This window comes from Megalobrama amblycephala, linkage group LG24, assembly GCF_018812025.1.
Source record: "Megalobrama amblycephala isolate DHTTF-2021 linkage group LG24, ASM1881202v1, whole genome shotgun sequence".
NCBI classification, from domain to species: Eukaryota; Metazoa; Chordata; class Actinopteri; order Cypriniformes; family Xenocyprididae; genus Megalobrama; species Megalobrama amblycephala.
Window position 1 is genome coordinate 14136116 of NC_063067.1, and position 13599 is coordinate 14149714.

The window sequence follows — 13599 nt, forward strand, 5'->3', positions numbered from 1 at the left end:
ACCTTATTCTTTTGTTTACGCAGAAATTCGGAGATTCAAGTACAACCAATTAAAAGAGCACAGAACACACAAACAGAACGGTAAAACCACATTGAGGTTAGGTTGCGAGACTTGCCATAGGGTGCTTTCCAGCGTGGTGAAGGGTGTGAGGGTACACGATCACGCACACTTATACATGTGCCACTTATTCGTTGGTCCAAGTACGCATAAGAACATCCTATTTATTTTAGTTTATGCTAAATTTACAGATATTTAAAGCAACTGCAGTCACATGGAAATCCTGTTCAGGAGTGTAGCAGCTCAGGCTCTAGAAATAAAGATGAACAAATTTATGCTTCTATAGCATAATTTCAAATTCAGTGACTAGTGCAGGACTACCCATAATCCTTACATAGATCCACCGTTGAACCACCAAGCAGACACTATAACTATGGAAACCATGCCAAAAGAGCTCAGCAGCAAACTTCCATTCCCATGAAGCATTGCACATGAAGTAACTGGGTCAGATTTCCTACTAGATACTTGTGCATATTTGAATGTTTTCCATTTAACTTATATAAATATATTATATTGTATCCTTATAATGACAGTACGGGAACAGCTTGATACAATTTTGTTGCTTTTGATTCGATTACATAATACACAGTGCTTCATGGGATTGTAGTTAGATATAAAAAGAACTAAGTATAAATGATAGTGATTCAGCTCAAAACTGGTTGGTTTGGTTCTTGTCTTGGAACTTTATTTTCTTTTTTTTAATCCCCATGGAGAAAATGAATGAGAAAAATACTTCCGCAACCAATGCAGTTGAAAAAAAGCCCCACTGCTGTGCTCCATGCCACAGACAGTACTGTCTCTCAAATGAACAGGAAATCCTGGCATTGCCAATAAAACACAGGAACATCAGGAGGCCTCTCTAGCCATGGACCTGCTAAATAATCACATACCTCTCCATTTAACTCTGTAACCCCTTTTTAGAATCAAGTACTTCAAGAATATTAAAAAAAAAAAAAAAAATTAAGCTTAAAACTGCAAAACATGAAAAGGCTAAATGCATCCAACAGATGAACAATTAGTTTTATAGTGAGAACATTTAAATGTGATAAATGGAAACATTTGAAGTGCAGCAAATTTACAGCGTAATCTCTATATGTTCAAATGATCAGCGCAAAATCAATACACTGGAATCATGTGTTCCCTTTGAATTTAACCTCACTGCATTCTGGAGGCTCTGACACAGCAGGCCACAAGTTTATTAAAGTTATTTTATTCTTCACCTATAGGCATACACTAATTGCCTACACAACAGAAACGAGTCTTAACGTGCAACTCACTTTGACAACCCTAACAAAGACAATTATCCTGACCAAATTCACTATTCTGACTCCATACAGACCTATTGCATTTAAAAGCACCTTAACTAAGGCAAGATATTGAGCAACTTGCTAAATGGCATCAAATATTCTTAAGTGTCATAAATGATTAAAGAGGCTGTGTTGATCAAGATCAAGCACCATTATGCCATATTTAAATACTAACATGCCAGATGAAGAAATAGATTAGAGTGTCTCTAGGCACCACACTTGAAGGCTCTTTTATGAGCTCCACCCAGATCAAGACAGAGATACAAGGCTGTCATGTTCTTCCCCAACTTGGAAGTCAAATCTATATTTCGTATAGACAAGTAAAATATGGGGCCTGTCATGACAGGGGAACACGCATACCACTTTTATGCTTGCATCAACTTACATACAAGCACACACAAGTGCATATTTAGTAATTCTTTATATATATATATATATATTCACACATTTTGGCAAAGCAAGAACATCAGTGATATAAACGGTTCCAGTTACTAAAAACTCACAGCAATGATTAGAAAAACAAATTGTCCTACCAATAAGCATACTGCATTTCTGTTTTCTACAGAATGCAAATAACTTGTACGCATGACGAAAAATGCTTCATTCATTGACTGTGAGATGCCATCATAAAATGCAGACAATCACGCCATCATCTGTGTATATTAAGCAATTCAGAGTCCAGCAAAACTTAGTTTGCTCATATTAACAGTAAGGGATGAAGGTGTTTCTAAATACAAATATTGAGCAATTGCTGAATAGTCCTTGATTGCAACATCTGAAAGGATGTTTATTCATACCCTCTGGGCGCCGTCGGGAAACTATCCCATTAAGAACAAAACCCTACAGCCATTGGGCTGTGGCACTGATTATGAAAACATGAGCTTCCTGAAGAGAACAAATTATATTAAAGCACTCAGAATGATCAATCTGGACTGAAAATTGTAGATTAAACTTGGAAATAAAATGCAAAAATATTTAAGATTAAGAAAATCTAAAGATACTGCATTATTTCTAGGACAATAATCAAAGATGCAAATCTGTGACAATGATCATGACTCTGTACAGAAGGTCAGAAGTAGTGTTTGCTTTCATTAAAGCTTAAGATTCTCTATGGACCATCTTGAATCATGCTGGAGAACTCCAGATGTTTGTGCAAAACCTGATGAAAACCTGATAAAGCTGTCATTAAAGCAATTAAATATCAAGACATTCTCAAATTCACTCAAAAAAAAAAATTAATAATAATAATAATAATAATAATAATAATAATAATAATAAATTATATATATATATGCCAGTTTCTAAGATTTATGAATTTGAATTGTGTAGTAAAATTCCATCAAACTGAATTGAATAACCCTTACACATTTACTTTATGAATTTGATATTAATAATATGTAAGGGTTATTCAATTCAATTTGATGGAATTTTACTACACAATTCAAATTAGTAAATCTTAAAATTGGGATTGAATATTTTTGAGTGTAATTTTACATTATAATAACGGTTCACTCAAACTCTGCGGAGTAATCCATTTTTTCTTTAATAAAAAGGAGAAAATGCCAAATCTTATATGAACGACCTCGGTTAGATGTAGATTATGAGTAAATGACTATTCTCATAATTCTATACTTTCATGAATGAACCTTTTTAGATATAGGACTGTAGATTAGGATTGCATAACTTGAATAAACCAAGAGGTCCACTCAGAGAGAAACTAAGAAATAAAAATAAAAATATTCTCAAATTCTCAAAACCTAATTCAATTTCAGACTGCGCAGCACACATTCTCACTCTTCACCGCTAGTGTCTAAAACGAGCCATAAACTGGAGGGCGTGTCACTGTGTTAGTCATCAATCACAACCGGCATTGAATGAGGGAACCATGTCTGGACATTTCTAACACAGGCAATGTTGTGCAACTTGATGTTCTAATCTATCCGTTAAAACATTGGCACCCAAAAACTATTTTCAACTCTGATGAAGACAAATTCGCTCCTTATGAGAGGAAGGCGTGTCCTTGCGGATCGATATTTCTACTTTGTGCGACTGGCCTGGTGAATGCCATGTTCACGGATAGCCACGTGAGAATTATAACAACAATAGACCGACAAATGAAAACTACATTGATATGAAAACCTCCGAGGAAGTGAACATTCCAACTGAGAGGAGCGGTTCAGTTCTCCACCCTCCGCGCCCTGCAGCATCAACATTTAACAGAAAATAACAGTCTGGGTGCACTAGTTGAGCTTTGACTCATTCAGCACTCAAACTATGGTTAAACTACCCTAAAACTATCCGCCACGATGTCTACTGCTGCTTTACGACATTCGGGGCTGGACTTGCAACAGTTGAATGGAGCGACTGTGGTTCCTCAGAATCCTCACTTCTTTGTCAGATTCTGCAAAGGCGACTAAAGCAATCTTATTTTCACCATCGACCGCCTGAGCAACAAGTTACAAAAAGTCCACAAAACACGTGCAACTTGTGAAGCAATGATACAACTTTGCACAAAACAATCTGTGGCCACAAAGGCCTTCGTTTCCATCAATCTTTCCCGTTATTTTGTGGCCTGCCTAAAATTCATGCCCTGTTTGTTGGCTATGCACAACTCGGATAGTTGGATGCAACACACATGGGAATAAACACCAAAAACACATAGTATTATCAGTTTCTAACTATATTTAATAAAGTGTAATGTTCAAAACTGACCAAAATGAGAAATAAAAAAAGCACACATACCTATGGACACCAGCTTGATGTTTTCCCTGTCCAGGAACTCCAGAGCCACAGAGACGTTCTCCAGCTGCATCTGTCTGAACGTGGGGCGCTGGTTGTACTTGCGGAACATCTTCTTCTGGCTGAGCACCTCCAGAAGCGCGATCAGCCGGAGCCCATCGCTCAGGTCCGTCTGCAGGTTCGCTATGCGTTTATTGACACATTTCAGATGCTCGTTGCACCAGCGCGTGAATGTATTTTGCTGGATCTTCTTCCATGGTGCGTCCTCGGCGAGATCTTTCTCTGTAGCGGGCATGTCTGCGTCCTTGTCCGGGGAGAGAGAAGCGTTGGATAGGGGAGCGGCGGCGGCGCTGCTCGACTGGTGGGGGCGTGTGTGTTGACTCATTTTTATCGACTCGGGTCTCCTGCACTAATTCGCTGTCTCGCTTTTTGGGTGGAGTCTTGAGGAATTGTACAATTTGTGTGCTCTTCTTTCCAAAGTTATGTGACTAGAAGGAAAACAAAAGATTTGACTAAAATCAGGCGAAAATACACATGGGATATGGGCATTTCGTTACATTTGTCATTCTCATCAGTAAGTACGTGGATTTGGTCAAACATAGATTATTTCTGTAAAACTTCTACCGTTTTTAAGAGGTTGCTGAATGAATGTGTGTCATTGTGTCATTCATTAAGTCTTTTTTATTCTGTAAGTGAAAGGTAACCGGTCTGAAAACAGCACACTTCTGCAGCATTCACAGGATGTTACGCAATGAGAATGTATCTAGTGTGTGTACACTACCATAATGGTGTGTTTGCTCTTCACGAACTGACAACGAAAATTACAACATTTGTCAAAATAAGTTTTCAAAATAAAGAAAAAAGCATCAAATCTGTAAAGAATATGGTTACCTCCTCAGACATGTGAAAGCTTTTTATTTACTTTACATTTAAAAGCCAATGCAATCAAGTCCACTATGTAAAACCTATTATGGACATTAATTCTAAAATAGTGTTTCACTTTATGCATTTATCAGCACACGTAGATCTAGTCCAGACTAAATCTAAACAAATGTTCTACTATGCCATATTCATGTGGTGACGTAAAGGCTACCACCACTAATTATCAAATTATGAACTGCTTGTTGGACAAGATGTCCGAATAACTTAAGTGGAAATTCACAATAAATGAGTAAGAATGTTGAAAATATGTCTAAAGAGGAGTCCGAATACCAAAGATGTGCATATAAAAATCTTGGCAGAATTTCCAACCTCCTTGTACCCATTTTTATTGGAGAAAGTCACAAAATAGAACAATTTAGAGCTGCATTAATCCAGCATTTGACTAAATAAGGCAAATGGGCCAAAACAGTGTGTGAGGACGCAGTCCAAAAAGAATGTTTCCCTTTAGAGCTTTTTTTTTCAGCATTTGTCTCTCCAGGAGAATCTGTGGAATGCCCTTCATGTAATGAGCCACCGATGCCCCCCTGACCCCCTCTCCAATTCCCACACCCCCCATCATAAAACATCTACATAACCACACATAATATGTTATACTCTTGTTCTTGTTCTCTCTCTCATTCAGATTTATGCTCAGGGAATGTCTGATATTTTTAACAGAACATAAGATGAGCAGAAGGGAGGCTCAGGCTAGCCTTCGGGTTTTTCATTACAGTCTCATAACATAACTTAAAATCAATAAGGTACATCGTGCCAGACTCAACTGCATTCATAACTAGTTATTTATACTCTTTGTAATGTATAACCATATATCTAATTTTCAACAAAATCAGTAATGTCTTATTGTTCTCAAATCCCATGTGATATTATAATGTCCACAATACAGTTCAAGTGTAAATAGGCCAGTTGCTCAGAAACAAAAGAAGAACAAACAAGTCAGGCATTCAGAACACACCAGTACTGCTGAGCCCAGTAGTTTGGCGTCACCTGCAGGAAATATGAAGTATAACAGGCTGATTTTTTTCACACACAGAGCTTATTGATGGTAAAGAGAGAGAGAGAGAGAAAGAAAGAGTAACATTTCTTGTTTGATATAGTAATTTGTTTTCCAATCATGGATGTTAAATTAAAGAACTGGAATCATCTGAATCAGCAGGTTCTCTTTTTTAATCTGATGTATAATATTCACATAAACTTTCCAGCTTTAAAGTTGTTTTTTAATAAATAATAATAGAAATATCATGTCTGACCAGGCAGAATGGGTTATAACATTTTCCAATGTACCACAAATGGGACTCTAAGTACTGTAGCAGACAAATATGGGAATATTATCAAGCTTTGAGACACATTAAGAACACTGAGCTACACTCCCTTATGACAGAAGACTAAGGATTAGTTCACCCAAAAATGAAAATTCTGTCATCATTTACTCATCCTCAAGTAGTTCCAAATCTGTGTGAATTTCTTTCATCTGTTAAACACAAAAGAAGATATTTTGAAGAATATGGGTAACCAAACAGTTGATGGTTTCCATTGACTTCCATAGTATATATATATATATATATATATATATATATACTATGGAAGTCAATGAGGTCCATCAACTGTTTGGTTACTGACATTCTTAAAAATATCTTTTGTGTTCAACTGATGAAAGAAATTCACACCGGTTTGGAATAATTTGAGGGTGAATAAATAATGACAGAATCTAAATTTTTGTCTGAACTCACTTTAACTCACAGCTGTTGACAAAAGTGAACTTATCTGATGGAAACAATGATAATCATCTTTGAGGCATTAGTATAATCACTGGACATAAGGTTCATTTAAGGACAGATAATTGTCAGAATAGTGAAGTGAAGAGAGCACGTGATGCCATGATTCAGCCATGCTGAAAAGTGTGGTTAACCCACACACTGGCTGTCAACCACGAAGGCTGATGTGCATCACATCTGCATCAGTGAAAAACACAGATTACACATCGAGGGGAAGGATGGCATTATGGGTATTTTTGTAAAGGTGTTCAATTCTTGTGTCAACAGGATGTGGCTTTTCTTTTGCTGGTGTGCACATAGAAACTATATTAGAAAATATGAGCAGCTAGGGTGTGTTTTATATAATTCTTAAATGCAAATAATTATAACACTGCAAGAGACTGGGACTAGTTGTCACACTTTTTACTCCAATGAATATTTCTCAGAGAAGGTTTACATTTGGTACATACCATAAAGTCTTGGCTATACAAAAATCGAACATTTCCACCAGGGTTGGGTACAGTTCATTAGTCACCATGAAATCAAATTGGACAGTTCTTATCTTTTCATGGAATATAGCAGTGTTTATTATAAATTATTTATCCATTCACATATTTTTTTTTAAATAATGTGCCCTCCTAATCTTTAATCAAAATAACTCCTCCCTCTTGATGTTACATCTATACTCTTCTCTGATGATGTGTTTACTGGCGCGAAGGCGGGACAACCACATGACACTCACATGACATCACAGCAATGCTAGCAAACCACAACCATCCAAGGATCCAATCAATTTTCAATAGACAAAATTAACATTCACTTGGACATGTCACAATAGGGAAGAAAAAATATCACAACTTTTCAACTTTAAGCACAGATTGACCAAAATGAGGCATGCTGTCAAACTATAAGAGGTGAACTGTCACAATGGAGCCTGATAAATTTATATTAAAAAACCTGGCCACATCCAGGCATTTATGAAAATAAAACACCCCTATCACGGTAAACTTTCAATTACAATCTACTTATATTGGTATGCCAGTGTGGTTTTATAGTGCTCTTTTTTTTTAACAAACAGCTATAGGAAAAAAAATATATAATGAATGATACTGTAATTTTAGTTTGGAGGACAGAATTCACTAAAATTCTGTGCAAAAGAATGACTCTTGAACCACGTGTTTGAAGCCAACATACAAAACGACTGCTAGAGAAATTTGTGTAACTGGACTTTTGACTCAAAATATTATAGTTACTGATACATAGATCTTGTGACAACTTCCCTGTGTGACAACTAGCCCCGTTCTCCCCTATATAGGAAGAACAATTCGTGTTTTCTCGTTACAATTCTGTCCTACTATTGTCATCCAGGTGAGGTCAGGATGTTTCGTGCAAGATTCTCCTCGAGCATGGGGGGGCGCGCGCAACTCACATCAAAGGATGAAGGGCGCGCGGACCTTTCCATATTTTCCCTTATTTGGTGAGGAGGCCTTAATTAGATTACGAGTGATGAGCCAAAACCTCTGCAGAGCATTGGGTTTATACACTTTTCGTAAATGAGGACATAATAAGGAGTATTAATATAAATTAAATATTAACGTTTGGATTTGCATGTACAGACAAAGCCTTAATGTAGTCTAAATGATTTCTTTAATATTCGTTTTTCGTTTTATTCTGTCTCCTAGTTCTTCGCAATATCGTATAAGCATGCAGGGCACTAATAAGTACGCAATATATGATATTCAGTCATTCAGCACCATTACGGACAATACGCTGCACGCACCCATCCCGCTACACGAAACATTTACGCAAAACAAAAGACTTTTTTTGTGGCAAAAAGTCTGCGTCATTGTTTTTCTACGAATTTATCCCTAAATGAATTTAGTTTAGGCGCAGAACTATAATAAAAGTAAGCTTCCCATAACATTGGGCTCAACAGCACTTAATGCAATACAAAACATGCCTCGCAGCCCTAAATAGAGGTTTTATAACTTACATTTTGCTGCTTGTCTTGAAGTGAATCTTGTTGCTGTATCCCTTCGGTTTTGCGTGTGGCACAGGCAGCAGAGGGTGAACTTCACTGTACCTCAGTGCAGAAATCTCACTGAACGACCCTCCCGGACCGGACGAGTGTCCCTGGAGGAAAGGCTTGTTCGCTGAACTCGAGAAAAAACACTAGTGACACCCTTTAGTCTTTTCTGCCTCCTTCTGTCCTCTCTGCTCTTAATGCGAGAACCTTAATTGGTAAAGTATCAAAGAGGGGGGTTATTCTTGTGTTCGCGCGAGCGCCTCTCGAGCTGACGTGATACCGGCGGCCGCGCCTTCAGATTGTAAAGGTATGATGTCACCCTGTTCAGAGCGCCTGTATCTGCTCCATCTGCCTGAACACTGTTGCTGCTGCTCGACAAAGAGCTTCGGCTGGCTGTGTAACACCAACAATTGTTGAGGTAATAATATCCATTCATTGTCTTAGTAACACAAAATGATATTACTGACTGGAACACTCTGACATAGGTTACATTAAAAGACACAAAACATTTTTTTTTTCTTCTCGCAAGTCACATTGGATTTCATCCAACTTTTATACTGCACAGCATAAATGTGTCAGGAGGGTCTGTTTCCTGGTGAGACCATTCATCCTCTACTGTGTGTGTGTGTGTGTGCACTTTGGAGGGACAAACTTTGAAAAATGTCCTCGCAAATATAGTTACGCATATCGAAAACCAACTTGTGAGGACATTTTAAGTGCTCCTCGTTGTTTGAGACTACTAAAACAGTCTGTTTTCTTTAAAATAGTCATTTTAGGTTTAGGAGTCAGGTTAGGGCCATCACCGAGATGTGCTCACTAATATATTGAAACCAAATGTGTGAATGTGAGACTAATTTCGAAATGTATTCATATTATTTCACATACTTTTGGGACCAATTGCTCATTTTATACAATGAGTCGAGACTACAAGTGTTTCACTTTGTAATAATTAAAGAGACAGAGTTTGCTGTTTAATACATTACATTTATTTCAGCTGGATCTTATAATGGCCCAGTATGGGCCCGTCTGTGAGACTCTAAAACCCTCTTGGTACCAATAAAACCTGGTGTAGACAGCCAGTCTCCCTTGGGTAACTGTCTTTGACTGCAAACATTCCCAGTACTTCATTCCTTAGAGGGAAAGAGAGGGGACCAGCTGTAACTGCCTAATTTATCTGAGAACCCTGGGGCGAGATGACATCATATTACTTTAACTAAATCCAGCAGTCTGAAACCAGGTATCATTTGTGCCATGTGACACTGGCATTACTTATTGGTGCTGGGTCAAATCTCATTTGTCTGTTTTTTCTTGCCCATATTCCCTAAGTGTGATCAAGTCAGTCTAGATCAAAACAAAACAGATCTTGCAATCTGTCTCTTGAAAGAAATTCAGAGAGATATCAATGGAGAGTAAATGAAAATAGCCATATGCAAAGACAAGGTATCAACAAGGCCTAGAATCTAAGGGGGTCAAAAATCTTGCATATACCAGGAGCTTAAAGGGTTAGTTCACCCAAAAATTCTGTCATTTATTACTCACCCTCATGGCTTTCCACACCCGTAAGACCTTCGTTAATCTTCGGAACACAAATTAAGATATTTTTGTTGAAATCCGATGGCTCAGTGAGGCCTCCATAGCCAGCAATGACATTTCCTCTCTCAAGATCCATTAATGTACTAAAAACATATTTAAATCAGTTCATGTGAGTACAGTGGTTCAATATTAATATTATAAAGCGACGAGAATATTTTGGAGCGCCAAAAAAAACAAAATAACAACTTATATAGTGATGGCCGATTTCAAAAAACCTCTTCATGAAGCTTCGGAGCATTATGAATCAGCATGTCGAATCAGCAGTTCGGAGCACCAAAGTCACGTGATTTCAGCAGTTTGGCGGTTTGACACACGATCCGAATCATGATTCGTTACGCTGATTCATTTGTGCTCCGAAGCTTCCTGAAGCAGTGTTTTGAAATCGGCCATCACTTTATAAGTTGTTATTTTGTTTTTTTGCCACACCAAAAATATTCTTATCGCTTTATAATATTAATATTGAACCACTGTACTCACATGAACTGATTTAAATATGTTTTTAGTACATTAATGGATCTTGAGAGAGGAAATGTCATTGCTGGCTATGGAGGCCTCACTGAGCCATCAGATTTCAACAAAAATATCTTAATTTGTGTTCCGAAGATTAACAAAGGTCTTACAGGTGTGGAACGGCATGAGGGTGAGTAAAAAATGACATTATTTTAATTTTTGGGTGAACTAACCCTTTAAGCAATACATCTCAGGTAGGTTAGCATAATCAAGTTATTTGTGAAGACCTGCTTCTGTATGTTTCATTTGCTAATGTACACACACTTTTGGTGCTTTCTTAGAGAGGAAGACATCGGCAAAGAGAAAGGGAGGAACCGTACGGGATCTCATAGTAGAGTTCAAAGATGTCTTGTTATTGGTCAGTTTGTGTCCTAAATCTGCATTCAATTAGATATAATTAACAAATCACACACATATATATTACAAATGTACTACAAATCCTGTTCACAATGCACACAAGTGGTGGGAGTGATCTTGTTTGACAGACTGTGAAGACCAGGAAAAATGTTGTCATTGCTATAAATGGAGTCTAAATATGGGCTAATAAAATATGATTAGTTTTATGGACAGTAAATACAGAATTAGTACAGTAACAGGCAAAAAGATCAAGCAGTAGCAAAGAAAAAGGAATAAGTGAGAAATTACATGCAGGGAGAGACAATTATGTGAAGAGCTTACATTTTTCTATTGTAATCCCAAGAATTCTGTCTACATTCCTTTTTTTTATTATTGGATTAGTAAAAGAGGGCCATTTATTCTCAAAGATAAGTTTAGACAGAAAGAATGAGACGTGAAAACATTTTGCAATCAGCTTTTTATTCAAAGCGAGACTTGCACCCTAAGCATTAGACATCACTTGCTTGTTAGATAGAAGCCAGAGCAACAGTCTAATTATGTTTTATGAAGTACAGCAACAGTATTTGTTCTTTGATCAAATATATCAAACAGTATTGAGAGAGAAAAGGAGAGGGCAAAAAAAATGAGAGAGAAGGGCCTGTTGTGACCCATCCGTTTCTGGGTGTAATTCGTTAACACAGGAAGCTGTAGTGACAGATATGGCATGTTTTCCACAGGAACGTGTGGCTCTAGGATGGATACAATCTGTGGAGGGAAGAGAGCCCTGTTGTTAATCTTATTAGCTGAAAAACAAGGATGATAGCTGAGTTTTGACTCACCACCATTCTGACACAGGCAGAAGCAAAATGAAGGCCGAAAACAAACATGAGCCAATAATCTTTTTACACAGCAAAATCCCCAGAGTTAAATCAACTCTGCTCAGATTACATATGGTCCCTCTCTATATAGTGTTAAAGTAACACTGAAGCAGAGTTAAAGTTAATGAGATAATTAAGTGATTAATTAAGTGATGATTGAGCATTACTGATGAACACCTGCTGTTAACAAGCAGAATCCCTGAAGAGAAACACAAGAACTACAACTGACTTCCAGCCACAGCCTTAGATGAAATCAACCGAAGATAAAAGACATTAAATCTCTCAAGATCTGATTAAACAACTTCACAAACAGCATATTATCTCATTAACTTTAACTCTGCTTCAGTGTTATTTTAACTCTATGTAGAGAGGGACCATATGTTCTCTGAGCAGAGTTGATTTAACTCTGGGGATTTTGCTGTGTAGAATGAGACTTTTCCCTGAGGAGGTCAAGTAAATTTGTGCTTCACAGACTTACTTTGTGACTGTAATCCTGTTCATATTAACTACATTTTTTCATAATATTAGAATTATATCTCATACATTCAGCATACCCACTAAAAAACTACAGAGATCCATCTGAATCAGTACATGAAATCAGACATCCAGGCAAAACAAATGTGTTTTTCAAAAAGAGCAGACTCTCTTTGTTTTCCTGTTCTTTGTCTTAGTGTTTTCATATGTTGACGGCCTTCAAGGACTGTGCTGAGAGCTTCAAGCCGTATCACACAGAGGACATTCTGTATTGACAGCCTCAGATAGACAGAAAAACTAAAGAGAATATTTTCAAGACTTCTGCATTTCATGAACTGAGACATTCTGAGCAACACATGCAGGTCAGAATGACACTTTAAACTTTTATCTCAAGAAAAATCTATATTTTAGGAGCAAGTTTCACATCCATTGAATATTTTACCCAGAGTTAGGAGTTCACAGTGACATCAATTTCGGCTCTGACTTCAGCTTACATGTGTGTCAAACCTCTGAATTTTTCTCAGTCTGATTTAATCTGAACAAATATAAGCAAAATTACAACTATTTGATTTAGTCAACAAGATAGTTCACCCAAAACTGAAAATGATCCCATGATTTACTCACCCACAAGCCATCCTAGGTGTATATCTTCTTTCAGACGAACACAATCAGAGTTATATTAAAAATTATCCATTTTGGGTGAACAACTCTTGTAAGACAATGGTCTATTAAGGTTGAAAACTTTCCTAATTGATGCTGGTACTTTATGACATGGAAGATCCATCCATTTATAGGGCAAGCCATATTTGTGATAATGATTTTGGAAGTTTTAATCGATTTCACCAATTTTTAATCAATGCATGTAATCAAATGTTGACATATGGGGGAAATAAAGGATCTAAGGATGTAATTTGAGTTCTTTAAGGGGTAGTTCACCAAAAAACTGACAATTCTGTCATAATTGTAGGCCTGTTCAGACCAAGGAT

At 37.2% G+C, this 13599-nt stretch overlaps 1 protein-coding gene across 1 annotated transcript in view; it reads right to left on the minus strand.

The window, feature by feature from the left end:
* flna (filamin A, alpha (actin binding protein 280)) overlaps positions 1 to 9111 on the minus strand; it is a 40995-nt gene extending 31884 nt beyond the window's left edge. Inside the window, exons 1-2 of the mRNA XM_048177273.1 lie at positions 8790 to 9111; positions 4107 to 4591 (exon numbers count right to left, since the gene is read on the minus strand). Coding sequence (XP_048033230.1) covers positions 4107 to 4488 — 382 coding nt within the window. The 5' untranslated portion in view covers positions 4489 to 4591; positions 8790 to 9111. The remainder of the gene's footprint in view (positions 1 to 4106; positions 4592 to 8789) is intronic.
* Between the last annotated feature and the right edge of the window lie 4488 nt (positions 9112 to 13599).